The sequence below is a fragment of the Mus musculus genome, chromosome 14, assembly GCF_000001635.26.
Source record: "Mus musculus strain C57BL/6J chromosome 14, GRCm38.p6 C57BL/6J".
NCBI classification, from domain to species: domain Eukaryota; kingdom Metazoa; phylum Chordata; class Mammalia; order Rodentia; family Muridae; genus Mus; species Mus musculus.
Window position 1 is genome coordinate 110,731,237 of NC_000080.6, and position 26,792 is coordinate 110,758,028.

The 26,792-nt window shown below is 36.6% G+C and overlaps 1 protein-coding gene and 1 non-coding gene across 3 annotated transcripts; one reads left to right on the plus strand and one right to left on the minus strand.

Annotated features, from left to right (window-relative positions):
• Positions 1 to 799: 799 nt before the first annotated feature.
• Gm26255 lies at positions 800 to 902 on the plus strand. The gene has a single exon (XR_003951334.1). It is a non-coding gene; the product is annotated as a U6 spliceosomal RNA (small nuclear RNA).
• Positions 903 to 16,101: 15,199 nt separating this feature from the next.
• On the minus strand, positions 16,102 to 23,968 carry Slitrk6 (SLIT and NTRK-like family, member 6). Of its 2 annotated transcripts, none has more exons than XM_006519009.4 (2): positions 23,392 to 23,968; positions 16,102 to 20,980 (listed from the first exon to the last, which is right to left on the minus strand). In XM_006519009.4, exon 2 carries the CDS (start codon positions 20,966 to 20,968, stop codon positions 18,515 to 18,517), a length of 2,454 nt encoding a protein of 817 aa, XP_006519072.1. In that variant the 5' UTR covers positions 20,969 to 20,980; positions 23,392 to 23,968; the 3' UTR covers positions 16,102 to 18,514. The 2 variants fall into 2 exon arrangements, with proteins under 2 accessions (XP_006519072.1, NP_780708.1); NM_175499.4 differs by having other exon boundaries at positions 17,342 to 21,061; positions 23,392 to 23,913.
• Between the last annotated feature and the right edge of the window lie 2,824 nt (positions 23,969 to 26,792).

The window sequence follows — 26,792 nt, forward strand, 5'->3', positions numbered from 1 at the left end:
TCTGCATTCGCTCCAGTCTCTTGAAGGATGAAATCTCTCTGGTCTCTTTGCTGCTGCTGCTGCTGCTGCTGCTGCTGCTGCTGCTGCTGGCTTCTGGTTCAAGAAGACTCTGCAGGCAGGATAATCTGTAGGTTGAACGTTTTGTGGCTGGGTTGGTCTCTGCAGTCTCTATAGATGAGGCCTTGCCTGGTTACCAAAGATGGGTATTTCAGAATTTGTGTCTCATTTGACTTCCTTAGATTCCATGGAGTTTCCACTGCAATGACTTCCATCTGCCCCCATATGCTTCCCAAATCCTGCCTTTTCTTCAGGTAATTTCTCCCTCCCTTCATGCCCATGATTCCTTTTGTTCTCAACCACACCAACTTACAGTCCACCTGCCAACTCTATTCTATTTCCCTTCCCATAGGATAGATATGTCCCAATCACACTTTCCCCTCTCTATGCTACTCCTACTGTCCCTTCTTCCATGTAATATATACAATATATATACATATATTTAAAAAAATGTTGGGTATGATATTTATTTACATTTCAAATGTCATCCCCTTTTCCTGTTTCTGCTTCAGAAATGCTCTATAACATCCCCCCTCCCCTCTGCTTCTGAGTCCACCCACCAACTCCCTCCTCCCCACCCCCCCCATTCCCCTGAACTGGGGCATCAAGCCTTCACAGAACCAAGGACCTCTCCTCCCACTGATGCCAGACAAGGCCATCCTCTGCTACATATGCAGCTGGAGCCATGGGTCCCTCCATGTGTAATCCTTGGTTGGTGGTTAATCCCTGGAAGTCCTGGGGGTTGCTTTGGCTGCACATATACTAAAATTAGAACGATATAAAGAATATTATCATGGCCCCTGCATAAGAATGACATGCAAATTAGTGAAGTGTTCTGTTATGTATGTGTGCGTGTATGCACATATATGTGTGTGTGTGTATATATATATATATATATATATATATATATATATATATATATGTGTGTGTGTGTGTGTGTGTGTGTGTGTGTGTGTGTATACAAATATATATATATATATATATATATATATACATATATATATATATATAACATTTTAAAAGAGCAACACTTGATTTAGATGTTATCTTTAATCTTTTTGACGTAACTAATCATGCATACTGCAAGTTATAATATTTTGTGTATAGTAAGTATATCAGGATATGAATCAAGCATTGGAACTGATTGAATTGTCAGTGATACAGGAAGGATATTTTAGTTAACTGATGTGATAAAACTGATTTGACTTGGGAAACTACTATAGTTCAAGTCATTGCTTATGAATAAATAGCCTTTAATGGTCTGAGGCACTACAACATTGTTATAGATTATTAGATATTCTTATTAACCATACACAACCAAATTATATCGTATAAAATTAAATCAAGTAAGAATTTGATAATGGCTATTTGATACAAATAAATTCGCAGTGATTTTCTAATTTTATTGAATTGTATATATGGTAATACACACACACACATGAGGAGACAAAAGCTGCAAGAGATGCTAAAACAAAAGTTTCTGAAGTTCATAGATGAGTCTGAGCAACAGAGAGATAAGCTTAAGACTTAGCAATATAGTCTAGAGGATAATTTATTAAAGCTAGCAAATCAAAATAAGGCAGATGCTGCAATATTAGAATTGCAACATAAAGAGAAGCTAAGATTATGGAAGCACGGTTTAGAACACAAAATACAGGAAATTCTAGAACAGCATGAACAACAGAAAGAGAAAATTAAGACGTGGCAATGTGGCTTAGACGAAACACTAGAACTGAAAACGCAGGAAATTATGGACCAAAATAAGAGATAAAAAGATGAAAATGAAGGTGGGAGACAGGAGCTGGAAAGATGCTAGAACAAAGGATGCATCAGCTCACAGATCAGACTGAGCAGCAGAGAGAATATAATGAGGATTAGAAGTTAGACTTGGAGAATAACCTTTTAAAATTAATCAGTCAAAATAAAATAGAGAGCAGACTATCAGAATTGCAATACAAAGAAAAAAAATCAAAATGTGGAGGTAGAACCTTGAACAGAGAATACAAAAACAAGAAGAGCAACAAAAGGAAAGATATGAAGCGGTGACACAGAACTTAAGGCAGGAATTCAAATTTTCAATTAAGGAAGATGCTTAGGTAAAGACAGAAGATAAAATTAGAGAAAGCCAACAAAAGGTTATTAGAAAGCAAACTTTAGTCTCCCCACTTAATATACAACAAAGACCTCCAGATGAAGATTGTACAAAGGGTTATCGAGAATTTGAATGGCAACCTGTGGATGTGTTAGATCTGAGAAACTTTAAGGCACGTGTCACTAATTTTGGAATATATTTGATATTTGTAAAACAAGTCCTGACTTCTTGGATTCTTAAAAACATAATTCCCCAAGATTGGAAGGATATGGTAAGAGCAATATTAGAACCTGCTGCAAATTCACAATGGCTTACATGGTGGAGAGTCAAGGCCAGGGGTAGAGAGATTTCCACAGACCAACTGCTTGGTGAAGGTCACTTTGCTGAGTTAGAGGGGCCGGCTGTATATGATGAAGAAACTCTGGCATTGTGTGGACTTAAAGGCCTGGGACAAAGTCACAGAATTAGGGAAAAGACTTGAACCATTTACGCAAGTCATACAAGATCCACAAGAAACCTTCTCTGACTTTTTACAAAGGCTAACCTCAGCTATGGAAAGGATTGTATCAGACTCAGCAGCAAGAAAGGCAATAATTGAGTCTTTAGTTGAAAATGCAAGTGCTGAAGGCAAGGAAGTAATCAGACAACTGAAGGCAAGGTCAGCATCAATATATGAATGGATTAGATATACAGCTGATGCTCGATCTTGCTCACCTGATATGACTGTAAGAGGAGAAGATGCCACTAGTCACCTAGAGATGACCCAAGATTTAAAATGTTTGAATTGTGGTGAGCAGGGTCATCTCAGAAATGACTGCACGAAAAAGCAAAGTAATATCAAAAGGAGGCCTATTCCTTATGGAATATGTCAAAGCTGTGGCAAAGGCTGACATTTGATTAGGGAATGTAGGGCAAAAACAGACAAATGGGGCAACACATCTCCTGGGGAAGGGGGGGGGTGGGACTCTCACAGGTCCCAGTGCCAGACAGGGAGAGTTCTCTTCCTCAGGACAATTAAAGGTCATTGCCTCAAAAACAGATGTTCTAGGACTAGACAAGGCTGAGGCTTTAAAGATGGTATAAAGACATATTGTTCTAACAAGTCTGTCTAACGTGGGCTCCATGGGAATTTTGGGTTTAAATCCTGGTTTGACAAGCTGCCTCTTATAAGAAAGTATAGTACTTAAAGATGGGAAATTTCACCTGTGGTTCAGAACTAGATAGGGAATATTAGTCACTGACTCCAAGTAGAGAGAGCAGTGATAATCACCTGCTATGAATAAATATTAATTAATAGAGTTCTGTGGCTCCAGGTAGAGAGCATAACAGATAGATATTATAATAGTTATTAATTAATTAAATAAATGTGTGTGGCTCCTGGTAGAGAGCAGAACACATAGATGGTATAACAGGATGGCTGCTCTAGGCAGAGAGCTTAGCAATTAAAAGCTATATGCTATTAGTGGAAGTTTTCAGGATACTCATATTCTGTCAAGTGTGGGCTCATTGTGAATTTTGGGTTTAAATCCTGGCTTGAGAATAAAACAAAAAGGTTTTAAAATTTTGTTTTGAGATTTATATATTACAGGATACACAGTCTTGATGAACTTGGTGAATTTCATCATCAGACATGCTGAACTGACTTGCCTAAATTCCTGATGTCTTGAGTTTTCATCCGGATCATGTCAGGACACAGATATCAGAGACAGTCATTGATGTGGCCTTCTTAAGGCCAACGAATTTCCCCATTTTCCCTACCTTTGCCCCTCTCTTCAAAAATATCTCAATGTCCATTATTCAGCTTGAAGAAATAATGAAGAGTCTTCAAAGCCAGTTTCCTAGGCTTTGGGGCTGGGGTGGTTATTATAGGTTGTCTTTGATATTAAAATTTTTGAAGTACAAGACTGAGACCCAGTCCTTCTATTGCTGTTATTATAAACAGATCTGAGATGTTTAAGCCTGTGAGTTACGGGCCAAATAAGAAATTCTTGGCTCTGAGTTTATTGTTAGGGTGTTTTCAGTTATTTTAATCAGAAATGGCTGAGACTAGGTAAAAGAGAGAAGTCCAGATTGCTTCACATAGGTATTTGGTTTTCAAAAACATCAGAAGTCCACAGAATATGATATTTAATGTTATTTATTCACTTTTTGAGATTAGTCTGCTCCTGACAGCTTTCCCTGTCTTGGATTCAAAGAAGAAACTGAGCATCTTTGAAGTTACTCCAGTTGTGGCGAAACAGCCACTAGGCAAGAATTGCCTCATTTCACCTACAGACATAATACTGTCCAAAGAAAGGACACAATTACAGGCTAGGACAGCTTGATTCTGCCAAGGCAGAGTAGGCTAGTCCTTAATATTCTTGTTTCTCTAAGTCTGTCAGATGACCCTGGCCAGTAGGCTGAAGGCTGATGCTCTAACATGTTGAAATAAGGGACTTTCCAAGTGATCAGTGGTCTCTATAAATATGCTATTTTGGGAGCTGTGTTAGGCTTCCTATATATTTTCAGTTAGTATCAGTAGTTCTTAGATTTCTGATGGGGTTGAAAAAATACATAGTCTCCTAACGTACTCAGGCTTTTTACTTTGAGAGGATGGTTTTCAGATGGCATTCAAACTAAAGCCAAGACATAGCCAGATGTAAAATTATAAGTCTTTTAAGTAACTAGAGATGGTTCTGTTTAATTAGCAAAGATGATGGACTGGGTGTTTGGTCTCTTGTATTTTATAGATTACAAAATAGTAATAGTTGTGTTCAATTATATTTTAGATAAAATAGACTTTATTTGGACAGAAACTGGGAAGTGTTGTGGATAGCCCTGGAGCTAATTATATTTGATGTCAATTCTGTCCTCCTGTGGGAGGCTGTGAACAAGGAATGAGTCAGCACTCAGGTGATTTTTTATAAACCTTCTTCCCACCTTAATTTGTAAAATAAAGGAGAGCTGATGATTGGGTAGAGAAAGGGAAAGGTGGAGAAGAAAGTTGGGAGAAGAAGGAAGTTTCAGAGAGAGAGTATGAAGAGGAGGAGGAGGTAGAAGGAAAGTGGAGCAGAAGCTTGTGGTCTGGAGAAACCTCAAGTTCTAAGGGGTCTCATAGATGTGGAAGATGGTAGTGTAGTGGTAGATCTGTCCAATCTAGGTGCACAGCATGTATTCATATAAAATGAGCTATGTTTCCATTGCTGGAGCCTATGTGGGTTGGACATTTACTGCAACAGATGTCCTTTTTGTTTGTTTGTTTTTGGTTTTGTTTTTGTTTTGTTTTGTTTTAATAATACCTCCCTCTTTTAAGATATTCTGGAATCCAGAGTTCAGTCCACGGCAATAATCCTTGTTCTCAATACAGCAATTACCTTCCAGTGGTGCTATGTAACTTAGCTCCCACCACATCTTAACTAAGAACCACTGGCATCTATCTAACCATTCAAAATAAGAACTCATGGAGAACGGAAACATCTCCAAAACACAGCCAGCTATCATTAATAATGTATAACATTGCATTTACTACTTTCTTTAAGCTGAATTTAGTGATTACAATAGCACTAAGAGACAGACAGGTCTGCTCAAGGAGAACATTATAAGAAAATGTGTCTCAAAAGTCTCCAGACACTGATGTCTCTAGAGATCCCACACCCTCTGTGTCTATAAAGGCCGATCATAAGTGTGAATGAAGAGAATGAGACAGAAAATAGTCAAGAAACACAAGATTTTGTGAGCGCCCGTCTCGTCAGCAAGAACAACGGCACAATAGGATCCTTCTGCACACGTTTATTGGGAGAGCATTGATTGCATAGGCAAAAAGACCCTGAGCCCAGAAATGGTGCTGCTTATATAGGCCTAGGAGTGACATGTCCATACCTGATTGGTTATGCTACCAGTGTACCACATATTAATATGTGTCAGGCCAGGCAGTGACTCAGCAAAAACCTCTTATGCACATGCGCACATTGGTTGTTTACCCATAATCATGGGCAGTGGCCAGTGGTAGCCAGCGCCACTCTGCAATGGCACATGTGGCTTCCCACAGGATTTTAACTTCATCCTCTCAGCCTCCAAGTTCTTCTTCTCTAGTTAGGCATCCACATAAGATGATTCCTACAAAAGCTTCACACTAATAGTGGCTTTGTAATACCACAGGGGAATGATTTCTGTAGAGCATCAGAATACACTATATGAAATGATGTAGTTAAGAATTTTGTTTTATGTTTTTTGTTTTGTTTTACTTATTTTTTTAACCAACCAGGCTATTCAAATGCAGGTATTTGGGCGGGGTATTGAAGTTTAAACATTGAAAAGTTTATTTTCAATTTGAAGGAGAAGGTTATGGAGATGAAGACCAATCTAGCAAACCTTACAACAGGTAGGTTTATTATGTATGACCTGCAAGTCATTGGCTGCCAATCACCTGTACAGAGCAGAGCTATGAATGTTTTGTCGTTATGATTTGAAGTCAAGTTGGGAAAATATAACCTTCTCCCTAAACACAGAAAATAACTATTTCTTTGAAGATTTGTCTTCATGTAAAATAACAAAATATTATTGAGCCAAAACTATAGAGAAATTGAAAGACACAAATTCCTTTCATAACTCAAATATTTTTGTTTTAAATTGCTTTACTTACAATTTATGTGTGTTTTGCATGTATGTATGTATGTATGTATATATGTATGTATGTATTATGTGCATGCTTGGTGCCCACAGAGGTCATATAATGTGTGGGGTACTCTGAAACTGTGTTATATACAATTATGAGACACCATATATGTGCTGGAAAATAAATCTATGTTCAATTGATAAGAATGACAGATTCATGGTACAATTAGAATGCAAAATTTAAAAGTATTTAAAATTAAATATGGAAACTATGATATAATAGGCTGATAGCATGGTACCCTCTATGCAAATGAGGTTCCATATTAATCTTCAAATCATTTCCAAAAATCATGTGAGATGGTGTTTGATAAGGTAACAAGATTGAAATTTTTCAACTGAACAAAATATGATCTGGGTATATTATAAATGTGATCATGGAAAATTAACTCTCAAATGTTCATTACTTGTAGTCGTATAATGATAAAGGTAAAATTAATTACAGATTTTATGTGAATCTTTGATTGACCAAATGAAAACAAATTATTATTGCATACAGGAGTTTGACTAGACCTAATTTTTGTATCAGTAATGATATTTAGTAGGTTTCACATAGATCACAGTAACAAAAATACTGCTATATCTATTGTTATATACATACATTGAATACTTTTGTACCCATGACTGTATTTTCTAAGACCAATATCAAGACTCTTTATTACTGGAAAATATTGTAAAATATATTTTATACTCCATTAGTCATCATAATATTAGTAACACTTAAGTACTTCTAGGTGAAATTTCTTATAAATAAATAATTTAATTTTTATTTGATTAAATATTTTTCATATTCTCTTTTCAACAAGTTATGCTAGAAAAATGTCTATATACAAAAATGAATAGGATACAGGCAGTATATCCTGAAATTTTTAAAAAATGAATCACAAACAAATATATGAAATTTAAATAATTTGAATATATCATAGGCAGTGTTTTGAAGAAGAAGAAGAAGAAGAAGAAGAAGAAGAAGAAGAAGAGGAAGAGGAAGAGGAAGAGGAAGAGGAAGAGGAAGAGGAAGAAGAGGAAGAGGAAGAAGAGGAAGAAGAGGAAGAGCAGGAGAAGGACAAGGAGGAAGAGGAGGAGGTGGAGGAGGAGGAGGAGGAAGAAGAAGGAGAAGAAGAAGAAGAAGAAGAAGAAGAAGAAGAAGAAGAAGAAGAAGAAGAAGAAGAAGAAGAAGAACAACAACAACAACAACAACAACAACAACAACAACAACAACAACCTTAACATCAAAGAGATATTATGTTGTAAATTACTAAACTGAGATACATCTGCCCTGTAATTGGCAATCTAAGTACAATGAAAACTGAGACTTAGAATGAAATTTTTAAATGCATATCCTTGCAAATGCATATATATTAAAATATTCCACATTAGTTGTACAAATTATCATTTAAATCAATAAAGAGAAAAATGAATTTAAAAGACATGCAAAATAAACAGAACTCTGTTTTTATTTTTATTCCCGGCTTCCCCTCCCCAAACCCCCTATCACATCCTCCCTGACAAGTGATTTATATTTCTGTGTCCATACATGCATGCATGCATGCATGCATGTGCACTCACATATTTCAAGTAAGTACAATAAAATATTTTCTATTATTATGAGAAGTAGGCAAATTAAATGATATTCTGCTACAGATCTATGGGAATAACCAATGTCATTGACCTCACCAAATCTGGTGTGTATCTTAAATTATAGACTCTTATTCCTTATAAGTGGGAATCCAAAATAGACCAGAAACATTTGGAAGCTGTTGTTTTGAAAACAAAGTGTAGGTTTAATGTGTAATGGAATAATTATGTTCCTTAGAAAGTACCCAACTGAAAGTTTATATTTACAAGGGAATCTGCGCACAGATGTTGATAATCGCTTTAATCGTAATTAAAACCACAAAGATTTTCTTTAGTAATGGAATGAATAACGAACCATGGCTCACCCAGATAATAGGATATTGTTCAATGATATAAGGAGGCTGTCAAGCTTGAGAGAGCACAGAATGAACCTCATTGAATACCAATAAGTGAAGGAAGTCAACCCTGAGAGAACCCATGGAGTACGGTTCCAGCTGTATGTCGCTATAGAAAAGAGAACACTACTCAGTGTAAAAGGTCAAAGGTTCCCAGCGAATGATCAATAGGATCACTCATAGGATTTTTAAGGAAGAAAAATGATAGTGCAGAAGTCCATCTTTATGAAAACACTTACCAAAATCCAGGGGAAAATATGCAATAGGATTCTGATGTAAACTATGAATTTCAGTTGAAAGCAGTTGTCACACACTAATTGCTTACTACAAATGTCTTTTTTTCCTGTCTATGACTGTGGGAAAGGTGGTATTTGTATGAGAGAAAGGTTTATATGCACTATTTTATCAGTTTGATACAAAGTCCCAAACTTCTTTCAAAATAACACCTACTTAGACTGGAAACAATTATTTTGTAAAACTTTTTTTTTCTAGGCTTTAAATGGTACAGTTACTGACATATTGGTATTTGTGTGTGCCTGTATGTGTGCTTGCTATTGGGGGTTGAGCTGCAGGTGGGGGGCAGAGGAATGGGGCAAGCTTGTGCATCCTGAGGCCTGAAATCAACAAACATGTTCCTCAGTGCCTCCACTGTTTTATTTCCTGGGTGGATTCTTGCTGAACTTGAAGCTCAGTGATTTGGCCAGTGAGTCCCCTGGATGTGCGCTCTCTGTAAAATGTCACTCCTGATTTTTATTTATTTTTTCCTTTTGTTTGTTTTCTTTCTTTTGATCTTCTTTGTAAACTCAGATTGTCATGCTTGCCTGTAGGCAGTTTACATAGAGTCATGTCCTTGGTCATGGCCTCTATTCTAACTTACTCAAAATACCACGGAGCTAGAACCTAAGCACTGGTAAAATGACATATGATGCTATAATCTACAAGTGTAGTATAATATAGTTGAATCATTTACTCTTCACATCCATTGACTTAACATTCTAACTCAAAGTAATATGGCAACTGAATGCATATTGATTGCTTTGGTACTATTTTACTATTAGAAAATTTTATGCTTAAAAGAAGTTTTTAAAAGAATCATATATATATAAATGATTGGTGGATAATACATATATATATACATATACATATACATACATACACACACACACACACACACACACACACACACACACACACACATATATATATATATATATATGTTGATGGATAACCAACAGTTTCAGAACTGGCAGAAGACACAGCGCTGCACAATTATTTCCTGTCTATCACAAGCACAAATTTTTCATCCAATTACATTTTTAATAATTTTAATTTTCTTCTAAAATGAACTAATAAATCATTTTGAATGATGTAGAACTATATAATCCATTGTTGATTGAATATCATATTTTTCTTTCAATACAAGGTTAAAAGTCTCCATGTTTACTTGAACACAGTAGCAATATATACCCATTAAATTACTGTGATTCCTATTGCCTCTTTAATACTATCATTAAAAAACACAGGAGGTTTGCAAGGACTACTGCTCTAAGAATTAAAGAAAAGAATGGGTCCACACTTTGGTCTTCCTTCTTCTTGAGTTTCATGTGTTTTGCAAATTGTATCTTGGGTATTCTAAGTTTCTGGACTAATATCTGCTTATCAGTGAGTGCATATCATGTGTGTTCTCTGGTGATTGGATTACCTCACTCAGAATGATATCCTCCAGATACATCCATTTGCCTAGGAATTTCATAAATTCATTGTTTTTAGTAGCTGAGTAGTACTCCAATGTGTAAATGTACCACATTTTCTGTATCCATTCCTCTGTTGAGGGACATTTGATTTCTTTCCAGCTTCTGGCTATTATAAACAAGGCTGCTATGAATGTAGTGGAGCATGTGTCCTTATTACAAGTTGGCACATCTTTTGGGTATACGCCCAGTAGAGGTATTCCTGGATCTTCTTGTAGTACTATGTCCAATTTTTCTGAGAAACTGCAAAGTGTGGATACTTCGTTCCTTCTTAGAATTGGGAACAAATTGCCCATGGAAGGAGTTACAGAGACAAAGTTTGGAGCTGAGACAGAAGGAAGGACCATCCAGAGACTGCCCACCTGGGGATCCATCCCACAAACTACCACCAAACTCAGACACTATTGCATATGCCAGCAAGATTTTCCTGACAGGACCCTAATATAGCTGTCTCTTGTGAGGCTATGCCAGTGCCTGGTAAATACAGAAGTGGATGCTCACAGTTATCTATTGGATGGAACACAGGGCCCCCAATGAAGGAGCTAGAGAAAGTACCTAAGGAGCTAAAGGGTTCTGAAACCCTATAGGAGGAAAAACAATATGAACTAACCAGTACCTTCCAGAGCTTGTGTCTCTAGTTGCATATGGACCAGAGGATGGCCTAATAGGCCCTCAATGGGAGAAGAGGCCCTTGGTCTTTCGAAGATTATATGCCCCAGTACAGGGGAAAGCCAGGGCCAGGAAGCAGGAATGGGTAGGTAGGGGAGCAGTGTGGGGGGAGGGTATAGGGGACTTTCAGGATAGCATTTGAAATGTAAATGAAGAAAATATCTAATTAAAAAAGAAAAAAAAAAAAAGAATGGGTTGAGGCTGACTGGAGAGAGCAGGGTTGACTAGAGTGAGCAGAGATCCTAAATTCCAATTCCCAACAAGCACATGAAGGCTCACAACCATCTGTACAGCTGCAGTGCACCCATATACATAAAACAAATTTTAAAAAATCCTTAAAATAAAAGAAAAGAATGGGTCAAACACAGCAGTAACTTATGGCACACAGTATGCAGGTGTTTCTATTTATAGCTATATTTCCAGGGCAGTCGTTATCAACTTGTGGGTTGCTACCTCTTTGTGAGTCACATATCAGATATACTGAATATCAGATATTTACACCATGAATCATAAAATTAGCCAAATTACAGATAGAGTGTAACAAAAATAATTTTATTGTTGGAGGGGGGTCATAAAACGTGATTGATTGTATTAAAGGGTTACAGCATTAGGAAAGTTGAAAACTGCAGGTTTCAGATATCTCATTTATTCCCTGTCTTAGTCAGGGTTTCTATTCCTGCACAAACATCATGACCAAGAAGCAAGTTGGGGAGGAAAGGATTTATTCGGCTTACACTTCCACATTGCTGCTCATCACCAAAGAAGTCAGGACTGGAACTCAAGCAGGTCAGGAAGCAGGAGCTGATGCAGAGGGCATGGAGGGATGTTACTTACTGGCTTGCTTCCCCTGGCTTGCTCAGCCTGCTCTCTTATAGAACCAAGACTACCAGTCCAGAGATGGTCCCACCCACAAGGAGCCTTTCCCCCTTGATCATTAATTGAGAAAATGCCCTACCGTTTTATCTCATGGAGGCATTTCCTTAACTGAAATTGCTTTCTCTGTGATAACTCCAGCTGTGTAAAGTTGACACAAAACTAGCCAGTGCATTCCCTTACTGTTAAAAAGTAGTTATCATTCTTTCTGCTGGCCCCCATTGCTTCAGTCATTTTCCCCTGCCCAATACTACATCATGTTCACACACACACAACAAACACCCCTGGAGTCCACTTTCCCTCCCAGGTCTCTCCCTCCCCTCTTGTGATTGCTTTTTTCTCCCACCCAAGAAGAACTGATGTGTTCTCAATTGGGGCCTTCAGCCTGTTGACCTGTTTTAGTTCTGTGGACTGTATCTTGGGTATTTTGTACTTATTCTTTTTCTTTTCTTTTCTCTTTTTTTCTTTGGCTAATATCCACTTATTAGTAAGTAGACCCCCCAGGATCTCTCAAACACTGGACCACCAACCAGACAGCATACACCAGCTGAGGTGAGGCCCCCAACACAAATACAGAAGAAGACTGCCAAGTCTGGGTTTAGTCAGAGAATATGCACCTAACCCTTCAGAGACTGGAGGTCCCAGGGAACTTAGAGGTCGGATGAGGTGGGGGTTGGGGGCTTGGACCATCCTTGTGGAGACAGGGGTCAGGAAGGAGGTATGGGTGTGGAATAGTTGGAATCTGGACCTGGAGGGGAATAAAATCTGGAGTTTGAAAGGAAGGAAGAAAGAAAGAAAGAAAGAGAGAGAGAGAGAGAGAGAGAGAGAGAGAGAGAGAGAAAGAAAGAAAGAAAGAAAGAAAGAAAGAAAGAAAGAAAGAGGAAGGAGAGAGAGAGAGAGAGAGAGAGAGAGAGAGAGAGAGAGAGAGAGAAGGAAAGAAAGAAAGAGCTCCAGGTGACTTACGGACTGTACCATGATTTCGTATCTTTTTGTTTGCTGTAATATAATAAGTAGTTTTGTTTTTAGAGTACTAAGATGGAGTGCCAAATTATCTGATTAATATATATTAATAACTACAATAATATATAACTTTTATATTATACTCATTTATACACACACACACACACACACACACACACACACACACACACACACAAAAGACTACCTGTAGTAGATAGGCATGGCCGCCAGTTGAGGGATGGAGTCATCTTAAAATTGTTAACCCAGAAATATTCTTGTCCAAAAGGGAGACAAGGACAAAAACTGAAGCAGAGACTGAAGGAAAGGCTGTCCAGAGATGGTCCCACCATTTGCAGACTCCAAACCCAGACACTATTGCTGATGCCAAGATGAGTTTGCTGACAGAAGCCTGGTGTAGCTGTGTCCTGAGAGGCTCTGCCAGAGCCTGACAAATATAGCTGCAGGTGCTCACAGCCAACCATCTGACTGAGCCCAGGTACCACAATGGAAGAGCTAGATGAAGGACTGAAGGGGATTGCAACCCCATAGGAAGAACAACAACATCAACTTACTGAACCACCCAGGGCTCCCAGAGACTAAACCACCAACCAAAGAGTAGACATGGAGGGATCCTTGACTCAGATACGCATGTACCAGAGTATGGTCTTGTCAGACATCAATCGAAGGGGAAGCCTTCGCTCCTGTGGAGGCTCAATGCCCCAGTGTAGGGGGATGCTAGAGCAGTGAGGCAGGAGTGGATGGGTGGGTGGAGATATCATTTGAAATGTAAATGAATAAAATGATTAATAAAAAACAAAACAAGACAAATATTGGGCAAAACAGAAAAAAAACAAAGAAGGTCAAAACAACAACAACAACAACAACAACAACAAAAACATACAAAAACCGATACTTAAAAAAAGCTGTGCTGCACTTTCACATGCACGTCTTTCTTTTGCTATATGTTGCTATATAAACTTACAAGTGATATAAGATAATAAGGACTTCTGTGTGTTTGGATTCTTCAGAATATGAAGAAAATATGGAAAATAAGTACTATGTATTTGCACTAATGGTGGTTTCCTTGAAAGTAGGGAATCCATTACAATCAAATAATTTCGAGAATATGATTGTTTTGTCGATACTTTCTTAATGAAGTGAAATTTAATTTCTCACAAATTTTACGTAAGTTGTTCATTTAATATTATTAATTAATCCTTGGATGATCATGTTTGTTTTGGTTAAAAAAATTGCATGTGAAAAGGAAAAAAATTATGTTATAAGGCCACGTCTTTTGCTCTCTCCATTTAAAAATTGGAATAAAAATACTCCTTTTCAAATGTGCCCAGTGCTAATTGAGTCAAGTCAGAAGTACACCAGTGTGCGCTGTAATGTGTTGTTTTGAATTGTTTCCTTTCTTCATTCACTAATCTGCTGAAAGACATTTACTAACAGAAGAGTAATTGTCTATTTAATTTGCTTTCACAGCGGCTAGAAAAGGGTTTTGTATCTGGCTGTCTACCCCATTATAAACACCGAAGAATGGCATTGTATACAATAAGCATTAATCCACCTTCAATAAATAATAGCATCAATAAGGATAATACAAGTTATTACTTGTGTAAGTGGCTAGTCATTAACAAAATAATGTAATGTTAAAATTATAACTCTAGCTAAATGCCAATAATATACAATATTTGAGTCATATTTGCAGATACGAACCCAAGGAAATATTTCAGTGTATCAAGAATTAGAAAAAGTGGGATTCTGAATTTTGTGTTCTTAATTATAAGTCCATTCCAAAGTCATGAGGTAATTTTTTAAATTTGTTCCTCAGATACAGGGTTAATCTGGCTGGGATAGGAACAGAAAAATCAAAATCTCCCTATTTACATTAAAATTTTGTCATTTTTATAAGACTCTCATAAAATACTGGAAGGTCAAGAGAAATAGAAAAAATCCTTCTTACACTGTGTAAACCATTTTCCACTTGACGATATCTAGATGGCATTTGTATAGACACAGAAATTACAGTCTTACAGGTAGGGAAATACTCCTACTGATTGTTTGATTGACTATCAACCATATGAGGGGCTCTGTTAAAAATTCTGTGTATATTTTTTTCTGGAAAAAAAATGCATGACTAAGAGCTAGCAAGTTGTTAGTCTCCTCATCTTTTAAAGTATTTTAAATAATTTAATGCTCATACAAAAATAGTGCAATTTAATATTAAGAATATTAATATCTCTTTACAGTTGCCACATACAAATGGTAATACAAATTTATATTATCTCGTGGAATATATATTTATCAGTTAGTAGATATCAGATATAAATACATGTGTGATAAATTAATAGAGATCACATATAGGTATTTTAATTAATAAATGTAAACATATAGCTTTGACAACAAAGTCCTATAATCACATGAAGGGATATAAGCCATTACTTCTAAAGTGGGACGTTAATGAAAAGGGGTTTACATATGTCAGTTTTTCAATCCTGCTTCAAATCTTAAGCCTTTTGAATTAGTTGGCCAAGGCATCAAGGGAGCTTAAGGCAGCTTACATGATGCTTCAGTTTATTTAACATGAAATCAGTAGAAAGAGGCTTTGTCTGTGCCAGAATACAAGACATTGATTGTAAAAAGGCAGCACAGTTGATATAATTTTTCTTCTATAAATTTTAAAATTTCAGTCCAGTGATGGAGGTTAATGGAAGGCCTCGATGTCTTAACGTCACGAGGACTTGCATGTTATTTACTGGCTACTGTGACTTTTCTGAGAAATCTTCCTATAACTTACATATCATAGAGTAAGCCAGAATTAAAAATACTGTTGCGAAAATATTATACTACTGTCAATACATTACAGAAATTTAATTTTGTACATAACTAAAGATATACAGCGATACACAATGAAAACAAGATCATTTCTACTTGGAACAAGAAAGTAACCATATATAATTAAGGTGTGTTCAGGTAACCACCTCATATGGCAAAGATGAAAGTACTGTAATAAGAATTGGAGCACTGGGTTACTCTGTTAGCTCAGGGGCCAAGTGACTTTGTAAACAAGTAATGAAATAGCTCTCATTTTGTTTAATAAAAAAGGTATATAGAACAAAAGTAAATAATCAAAGACTTAAATTAAAAATGTTTGACAGATCATACCTTATTTGAAATACAAGCCAACAATTAATAATTAGTAGGAAAATACATGGCAAGGGAATATCTACTGAGAAATAAATATTCAGTTACCTAAAATATTGGTACACCTTGGAAGCTATAATATTTTTCACATCCTTTAAAGTTTTACTCATATTTTATTGCTTTTAATTTTGTGGATAACTGTAACTTGAAGAATATACTTACATGGTTTCATAAATAACTTTGTTTCTCTTGATAATAAGTTGAAAAATTAAGACTATTAATTTCAGCAATGAAAAAAAATCCATGGAGATATAAAATGTTACTGCACTGAAAAGAGAAGGATAGTCCTGAAGTCATAGTTTTCTTCAAGCATGTATGTACTTGCATGCACAGATCCACTTCAAAGATTCCTAAGGCATGGGGATTTTCAGACCTTGCTAATACGACTATGGTTGTAATTGGGATAAAAAATATCGGCAGAAACTCAACTGGGTAGGAGAAATAGGATAACACATTTTTTGCTCAAGAGTTTTTTGTTTACTCATTGTATTGTGGGTAAACTCCATCCTTGGAGAAATTATCAGTCACTGTACTTAATAGTTTTTCTACAAACATAAAGAAATCTTATTACATGCATTTTACCTAGAAAGTTTTATTCTGAGGCAAAAACACAAGCACGTTGTCTTTCCAAGTTCTGGAAATTAATAAAGTGATATTGGTTTACAATGAGTCTTTAAAGTTTTGATTCCTTTCATGTAAGAAATAATTTGCAATATAAATCTAGTGACTGTGATTACAGATTAGGCTCAGATCTAGTCTTGAAACCTTTTGGCCCAGATATCACAGTATTGGTAGTAGGAAAAGAATTTGAGTATTGCAAGATGAAATACCTGGTAGAATACTCAGACATTGCTGAAAGACATTGTTACATGAGTGGACAAGAGTACATTTTTTTTCATTAATTTCTCTCCCAACAAGTGTTCAGGATTGCAATGTGTTAAAAACACAGATTCCAATTACACTGAGTGATTCGTGTGTGTGATGAACACAGGACTTCTATGCACACACAAATAGAACCAGCCTTTTCCATATGCAGAGAGTATACTGAGGTGATAATCACAACATGACTGAATCACAGCTTAGAATAATTGATTGAAACACTTTGAGAAATGTTTTCATTTTACTTTTATTGAAGTGAGCAATAATCTTAAACTTTCTTAAAAGGCACCCAAGTATAATTATCTTGTGAACCAAAAATATACAAAACTGTACAGAATAAATAGTTCATAGAAATCTAGTGATACCTTCTTGTAAAATAAAGCTACACTGTCCCTCTCCTGAGGAAGCTCAGAACACTTACCTGTAGAAACGCCTCTTGCTACTAATCTACACGACCTATCAGTGTATGTCAATAAAAATAAAATAAGTTTTACTATTCATTTTATACCTTTGATTTACATGCCACAAAAGACATGTTTTCTTATCATTATCATCCAGTTGTACAAATAATTAACACTATGAAAAGAAGCAAACTTACTAAGTGCTCTAATCATATATACAGTAGAATCTCAGTAGCATTTAAAAAAAAATATCCCAAGAAGAATAGAATGTCGAACACAAATCACATACCTTAGGTTCACAGCAGCATTACATCAAAAGATATCCACAGAAAATGTGTAGATTAAACTCACACATTTGCTTATTTATCCCACAGGAACTATTTGCCATCGTGAGTCTGAATTCAGAAACCTTAGCAATGGCACCCTTTGTTGAAAATTCGGAATCGTTAATGGTGCACGTAATTACAAATTGTACATTTTCACTTACTATTGCCACTTTTTAAATTTAAGTTCCAGTTCCCCTTTCACTTTTTGTGAGAAAATTTAGTGTGATTGACAGTATAAATTTCTGACATATATGTGATTATGAATAAATTCCTTACATACTATGTATATATATACAGGTATATGCTTAACTGATGAAATTTAATTGTATTTAGTCATGAATAGAGTATCCAAGAAAACTGGAGCTTTTTATGTGTTCAACCCTTTAGGTGTGCAAGAGAAATTCTATGAAATACTTGTAAGCATATGGAGCAATACTACGTACTCCTTGCAACAGTTATATGCAAGGACTTGTTTTATTTGGAACAGGCTATATTGCCTGATGATAATGCCATGGCTTCCTCAATTGTCCCTGAGTTTCACTTTCTTCTTTCATCTCTCATAGGATTACGGCTGTGCTGAATTCTGATTGATAACACCCACGTAAGGCACTTATTTCAAAAGTGTGAACTTAAGTCAGAATCCCAGCATTTCTGCAAAAGCCCACAAGCAGCCCCTCTATGTTTGCTGCTCCAAGACTTCTAAGTAGTCGGGTTCAGCATGCAAGTTAGCTTTGAGCTCAAAGTATTCATTTTTAGTCTGTTCTACCAACACCTTCCTTGGTCGTGAGTACATCAACGTTTCCATTAATTTTAGCTCCTCGTGGGCTCCAGGATAGTTAACCTCCACCTCTGGCTGGAGCTGAGCAAGATTTTTTCTTAGGTACTCTGTGATGCCAAGTTGCTGAAGTTCCCTCTCTTTCTCCAAAATGTTCCTATATAATAAGCTTGCATCCTGAAAGGATATGAAATCTGTTGATTGGTCTGTAGTTTTGTATTTCATATTTGAACCTGTGAGTGGTGAATGATTTTCTCGTTCTAACAGGCTCCTTTGAAGATGTTTTGCATCATTTCCTTCTTTATCATTTCTTTCCTCAACTTCTTCCAAATGCTTTGGACCAAAGGATGGACTTCTGTAGACATGAACCATTGGGCTCACCATGTGTTGTTCATAGAGAGAGGAAGAGGGTCTTTCCGTTGTATGGTGGGTTGTTTTATGACCATACATGCTGTACTGCAAGTGTACAGGACTGTTGTCTCTCAGTTGTTCCTCTACTTTTTTCTTCTTATATCTTCTCCTACGGTGGAGGACAAAAACCACGATCCCCGCGGCACAGAATACAATAGTTATGAACACAATCAGGAGTCCTAATATTAGAACTGACAGGGGCACAGCATCAGTGAGAGAACTGAAGAGTGTACTAGCTGTATCTGCCGCCACTGTGGGAGAAGTGACAATAACATAAGTAGTCTGGGTTGGCATGGAAGGATTATTCACTAAACCAGGGCAAAGAAGATCACTGTTGAGGGCTTTTAATTCTTTCTTGTCAAGATGCCCTGGGGAAGTGCAGAGGATATCATCAGTCATGGTGCCCTTGCCAAGCTTGTGGATCCATTGCTGCAATCCAACCAAGTCACAAGAGCAGTCCCAGGGGTTATCCTCAAGGTCAATCTGTATCAGGAAGTCAAGGTCATCTAAGATGTTGCTTACAGGTAAATGGGTGAATTGGTTTGTTTTAAGATTTACTCTAGTTAGAGGAATACCTAAAAAGATATGTGCCGGTAAAACTTGAAGGAGATTGTTATTTAAATAAAGAACTTTCAGTTTAGGCATTGGGTTGAAGGTCCCTGGTAATATTTCCTTTACCGCATTGTACTCAAGATACAAATACTCGAGACTGTGGAGACCAAGGAACATGCCTTTATTGAGTTTGGTCAGATGATTGCCATTGAGATAAAGCTTCTGGAGTCGTGTCAGATTCATAAACGATCCTTCTTCCAGAACTTCAATGCGGTTGTTTCCCAAGTGAAGCATTTCCAAAGTGAAATAGTCTGTGAGGTCAGACTTCATTAAGGTGTGAATGATGTTGCCTGCAAGAATCAGCTTTCTAGGGTTGTGTGGAGGAGGCTGTAGATCTGACAAGCTTTCTATATTGCGCTCCTGACAGTGGATAAGAAGCCCCGAAGGGGAGAGAACTTTGCAATTGCAAGGGATAGGACAATAAGGTACTGGAAGCTGAGTGGATGGCTTTGTAAGGTATGGTATCAAACCTGGTGCTTTGGTAGGTTGTTTCAAAATGGATGTATTCTTGCTTGATAGGCGGCTGTCACTTGTTGAAGATGTTATGGCCAGCAAAGATCCTGATGGATCCTCATGCTCTTCGTATACTGGTGGAGTAGGGCAAAAAGATTCCTTTTTCAGGCGACTCAGTACACTCCCTTTGAAAGGTGGAGGGCTGTAGCATATCACATCACCAATTATAGATTGTGGAGGCATATTTTCTAGCCAGTTTTTTAGCTGCAACAATTCACAATTGCAGGCCCACTTATTGTCCTCCAATTGGAGATCCAATATCCGGCCAATGTGTTCTAAAAAGCCAACATAAGGCAATGTTTGCAACTGGTTCCCACGAAGATCTAGATGGGTTAAAGGAACAAATCGAAATATGTTTGGAGGAAGACTCTCAATAGCGTTGTCATTTAAAATCAACACCTTTAGCCTGTTGAGCTTGCTGAAGGCACTTGGTTCAATTATCGTAATGAAATTATTATCAGCCTGCAAGAATTCCAGGTTCTCCAAACCATGGAAGGTATCCTCTTTAAGAATTTCCAAAGAATTATGATTGATATGAAGTTGCTTAAGAAGCCCAAGGCCATTAAATGCACCAGTCTCTATGTCTGCTATATTGTTAAATCCAAGGTGTATTGAAAGGGCATTGGTAAGTCCAGAAAAGTCGTTCGTGTGAAGCATTGTCAAGCCATTATTTAATAAACTTAAGTGGAAAGGTCGTGATGGTGGCACACTGATTTGGGATAATTTATTGATTCCTTTTTCTTCACAGTTTATTATCATTATGCCATCTTTCTCCTCACAATTACAAAGAGTGTCGCAAGAGCCTCTGACTGAGGGCATTGGTGACTGGGACTGTAGAGACAGACAAGCAAGAAGAGATGGATAAAGGAGATAAGTCCACAGCTTCATTTTGTCATATGATTGGATCTGACTCTGTAAAAAAAAGATTAATAACAAGGGATTTTAAATGCAAAAGCAGGGAGAAGTGTCTGAAAAGATATGTATACAAAGAAAATTGCCATGAAACTATGAATAACTTGCTGCATCTTCATTTTCTTTTAGTTTGAATCAACATTTAAACAGAGTACTTTAACTTGTATCTTCCTCAAAATTAAGGTTAATTAAACATTATAATATTATATCTGCACTTGTGATCACACGTATTAAATAGTTCTTTTCACAGAGAAGAGAATGCTTCCTGGCTAACTGGACACTTCAACTTGGTTCATAACTGAATTTCTGAATATACCATAACTAATTTCCCTTGCAAAAAATTCTATGAATGCCAGAAAATTATGTGTGTGTATCTGTGTGTGTGTGTGTGAAATGAGATAAAATAGTAGAGCACTGGTGATAAATACATGACACAATGTTGTGAATGTGTGTATAAACATGTATGCACTTGTAAGTGCATCTATGTTCTCAGGAAACCTGAGATAACTATTTATGTATAAGCATATCTTTGGTTTAACTCTTCTTGGTTTTGCAGAATATATGCATAGTGTTGAAAATTCACTTTAAAAGATTAAGGAAGATGTGTCTTTCATTGTATAATAAAACATAGTAGTATAAAAATGACTTTGTTTTGGCTCTTTTTTTTCCCCTGAGGCTTTTTGTACGATGCTTCTGAGCATCAAATGTATATGCTTAAAAATACCCACATTTTTTTTAAAAAGGCACTTTATCTTGGATATCTAGATGTGAGAAACTTTCTGCTGCTTTTAAATTTCCTCATGAATGAAGTAAAACTTAGTTAAATAAAAAGAATTGATAACATGTATATCAATATTTTCTAAATAAACAAACAAATGAAACAACAAAGCAAGCAATGCCTGCTCTGAAGGTCTGGCCAGTGACTTGCAGAGGACACACTAAGCAGGATGTTGGACACTGAATGTCACCTCACAACTCAACCTTCCATAAGGCATGCACTTGCAAAAAATGAGGTCTGAAATAAACTGCACACCTTTAAAATGTTTCAGGATAATCTTTAGATGCCTAAAAAAAGTGATAGATTAGTAAGCAACCATTTATATAAGCCATCAATTCCCACAACACTACAAGTATATCAGCAGTCCTCAGACTCACTTTGAAATGATTTCAGAGACAAGGAGAACCACATACAAATCTAAATATATATATAAACTTGTTCCTTTCTTTAAATATTTGGCCATAAGTAGATAAATGAAGTTGAAAGACAAGCACCATAGTTCATAACCATTGAGCATTACAATGCTGATTAATGCTTTCAATTTTGTAGATAAAAAACAAATAGTAACTTTGATGTTAATTACAATCAGATTAAATATCCCAGACTGAGTCAATAAGCCTGAAAGTAAACTTTGGTCCCTGAAAATACATTGTTTCCTTGGAAACTTACAATCCAAAGTTTCTGGAAGGCAAAAGGCAACTGAAGGTACAAAACAATAGAAAGCCTTTGCATGTCAAGGCAAAGTTAGGAGGATCTACATTTCCATGGGGAGAAAGACTAATTTTAAACAGTCCAGAGCACTCTGCTCAGAAGGAAGGAGCTTGTATTGGAGCCTTCCGCTTGTGCTTTGGCTCACAGAAAGTCTAAGTAATTCATAAATTACTAACAAGGAGTTTGATTTATTTCATCAACAGCAGCATCCTGAGAACCCAGTAAATATTTTCCAGATGTTAACAGCTTATTTTTTATCTTATAAGCAATTTATGCTATTTAAAATGTGCATGGTGTATTTTTAAATCTTTTCAGAAATGTATAGCTATCAAGAATCAGCCTCTATTGCCCATATCTAATATAATCTTAAAATAGCCACAACTCCAATGGCATATTTTCAGACTATATAATTTCATGACAGAACCATATAAAAGTATCATACGAAGTTCAAAGCATTGCCTAATGTGCCTATACTTGAAATTCAACCATAGCATACAGCTGTGCCTCAGAAGGCACACACTTTTAGCTTCTAACAACAAACTGCGTATTTAAAAAGAAAGAATCGCATATTATGGAATCAGCCAGCTGTTGAACTAAATGCCCACAGCTCAGGAGACAAAGCATCTGCTTCGGCATTCGCTTGGCCAGTGAACAAAGATAAAATGAGTATCCTTTAAGGAAGAGAGAGAGAGAGAGAGAGAGAGAGAGAGAGAGAAAGAGAGAGAGAGAGAGAGAGAGAGAGAGAGAGAGAGAGAGAGAGAGAGAGAGAGAGAGAGATTTTCACTGTCTTCAAGATAATACAAATATCGATATAAAAAAAAGCTGCAAACATTCCTCTTACCTGTAAAGCAGTCACTTCCTGGTGCGATATGAAATGCCCAGCTGGAAGAAGTGTCCAAAGTCAATCAGGTTCTTTATTGAAAAAGAAAACACCAACCACAGGACCACAGTGCACTTTCTCCTCAAATATCACTTTTTCTCAAGTCTCATAGCTTCAGAAAGTTAAAACATCTGGTCGAAGGCGAAACACTGAGCCCTTAATTTTCATTGAAAGTCTTGCAGGCAGAACACACACTGGAGCATCCTGAAGCCAGAGTCCCTTTCTCCCCCAATTAATATTCACAGCATACTTCACAGCTATGCTGACTTTGTTTTGCATATAGTTAACCATTGACAAGCTGCTGATCACTGTAAATAAACAAGACGCTTTGCGGAGACCCGGGGGTGTTCACTCTTGCTTTCTTTGGTTGTAGATCCAGACTGCTGTACAGCTCTCCTTCCTCTCGGTCGAGTCTTTCTAGTTAGCTCAGTTTGTTATTAGTCAGATTGCCAAGGACTGGGAGGTAGGCGTAAATAAAGAGACTTCTTGGCTTTTGACTCAGCCTTTAAGCCCTTCCCCATCAGAAGTGCTTTAATCTGCCAGTGTCATATAACACAGGAGACAGCTCCACCTTGGGACTGTTCAGTGCCTCCTATTTCTGCAAACGGTCTTTGCACTGCTTTATTTATTTATTTATTTATTTTTTATCAAATAGAGAGCAAATGAATTTTGATGGAAATGATTGCACGTGGCTTTAAATGCTTAATAATGTGTTTTGTTATGAACGAACCATGAATAATATAATGCTGAAATTGTTTCTTGCACAGCAGTATACTCAACACACACACACACACACACACTGAAACGACAAGCAGCCTTCCTGCACAATAGTTACTTCCTGTCATTTTATGCTTGGTGTTTTGAGTTGAAATTGGGCACTAATTAAATTTAAAATGTGACACAAATTGCTTCTCTGAAGAACATGGCTTTTTCATTCACCATTTAAAAATAAATCAAAAGCCTGATGTGCGACTATAGTTTTCAGGCTTCATTATTTTCCCCACTAGAGAAAATATTTTATAATGAAGCTAAAATTTGGGGCCACTGCTGCTTCTGACTTATTCAGATTTTTGTTTACAATGGAAGTGCAATTATTTTAAAAGGTATTTAAATAAATAAGATTATTTAGACTGCTTTATAAGCTGCATGTCACACACCTACGTATGAAATTATATTTACACATCAAAGTGAATCTAGTTACTTATGTAATAACTGCAGCATTTTGATTTTAATTGTATTAGCTGAGAAGAATACAAGCTCCTAAGTAGTTCATATTTTAAAAATATTTGTTTCTTCTAATCTTATACATTTTAAAATCTTTCTGAGGATTCACAAAGTTTACTTCTTTAGTTCTCTAACAGTGTGATTATAAGAACTTATTTATTTATGGCATTCCAAATGCCTGATCATTTCATTCATAAAATGAATGTATTAGATACCCATATTTGTTTCTCCAAACACATACTGTTTAGATTTCTTCTTGCCCTAAGATTACACATAACCTGACATATCACTTCAGAAAAATTCACTCTGATGATAAGTACAATATCAAAAAGCAAGAATAACAACTGGATTTTTATTCAGTTATTGACCTAAGTATACACTTAGGTCGTCCAGGATTTTATGATGATTCCTCTGTATTATGTTATCTATTCACTCTTTTATCTATTTCCTTGGCATTGTGTGTATTAAAATTGGGGCAGAGCCAAGAGGACAGGAAAAATTGTGAGAAATAGGAGGATGAAGAGTGGGCATTAAACTAAAATGAGGGAATGATTGTCAGAGTATACACTGATTGGCTAACTCAAACCTACTTAATAGCATAAATAGCAAGTTCCACATTAGAATTGTCACTCACCAGAAATTAAGAGAGAAGAGAAATTCCAAACATCTGAAAACACAATGTTCTCATATTATTATTTTATATTGGGAGGAGGGAATGCCAAAAAAATAAATAAAGAAAAGAGACAAGTCTTGTGAACAAAATTTCTTCTGGACAATTGGAAAGTATGTGCTGTATACTGTTTTTACCTGTACTGATATATCTATCTAGTTTTAGCCAACTTGAACATATGTCTGTTTTCCAGTAGCAGAAATTTATGAACTGTATCTTGAATTCCTTAGCCTTACATTATAGTATATAAATTACTGTCTAATTAACAAGCGGAAAGAAATGATGAGGCTTAAGATGCTGTAGAGATGGGAGTGTGGGTCAGGGGTAGAAGCTTACACAGCTTTTGGAAGGCCTTTGGTTTGCTCCCAGCACTTAAACAAAATTCACTTGTTCTGTAACGTTCAATTGAAACAAAAAGAAGAGTTGTTTTGAGTGCAATTTGTAGCATTCTATAGAAAAAAATGATAATGCTGATAACATATTTTAAGCATAATCTTAGCATTAGTTAAATACAAAACTTAAAACAGTCTTAATGATTATAGGTAAGCCTCTTGTTCTTTAGGCCTTACTAACTGTCATGATCAGTTATTTCATTCCATAGATACAAAATATCCAAGCCATGAATGGCAGGTGCACATTAACAATGGCCAGGAAATAATGGTGTTTTAATCATATTGTCTCTCCTTATCTCAGAGTTCTCCAGTGTTGGATCTCTCTCTCTCTCTCTCTCTCTCTCTCTCTCTCTCTCACTCTCCCTCTCCTCTCTCTCTTTTCCTCTCTCCCTCCCCGTCTCTCTCTTGACTGTGGTAATGAGGAAAGAGAACTGAAAAGCAGAGCTACAGTAGTGTTCATGTATCTGTTCCTTTCTGATCTTGACTCTGGATGGAATATTAGGTTCCTAAAGTTTTAGATTATAAAAGAAAAAAATTAAGTCAAATCAAAGATGTTCCTGAAAAGCTGCTTTTAGATTAGGTCTTTTACCACACCATCAGAAATGATATCATAAGAGTTCATAGAGAGATCACATGTTAAGGGGTTAGAGGTGGGAGACTATGTTGACTAGTTTATATCAATGTGACTTGAGCAAGTTCAATTCAAAAATTGGGCAACTCGGCTGAGAACACTCTCAGCAGATTAGCCTGTGGGCAGGGATGTGCTTCATTTTCTTAAATTAGTAACTGATGAGGAAGGGCCTGGCCCATCACCAGTGTTGCCCCCCCCTTTGATAGATGTTCCTGGACTGTATAAGAACGCAGTCTTTAGCAAGAGATGAGGAGTAAGCAAATGAGCAGCATCCTATTGTCTGTGCATTAGTCCCTGCCTATAGGTTTCTGCCTTAAGTTTCTGCCAAACTACTGTGGATGGTGAATTGTACGCTGAAATAACCTTTCACAGTAAGTTGCTTATAGTCATGCCATTTTGCCACAGAATTAGAGCTAGCCAACACAGGTGTTACAATCATAAGTCC

Bases quoted from the DNA above. Each gene is read 5' to 3' on its own strand.
- Slitrk6 (NM_175499.4), bottom strand. From the start codon at position 21,037: ATGAAGCTGTGGACTTATCTCCTTTATCCATCTCTTCTTGCTTGTCTG.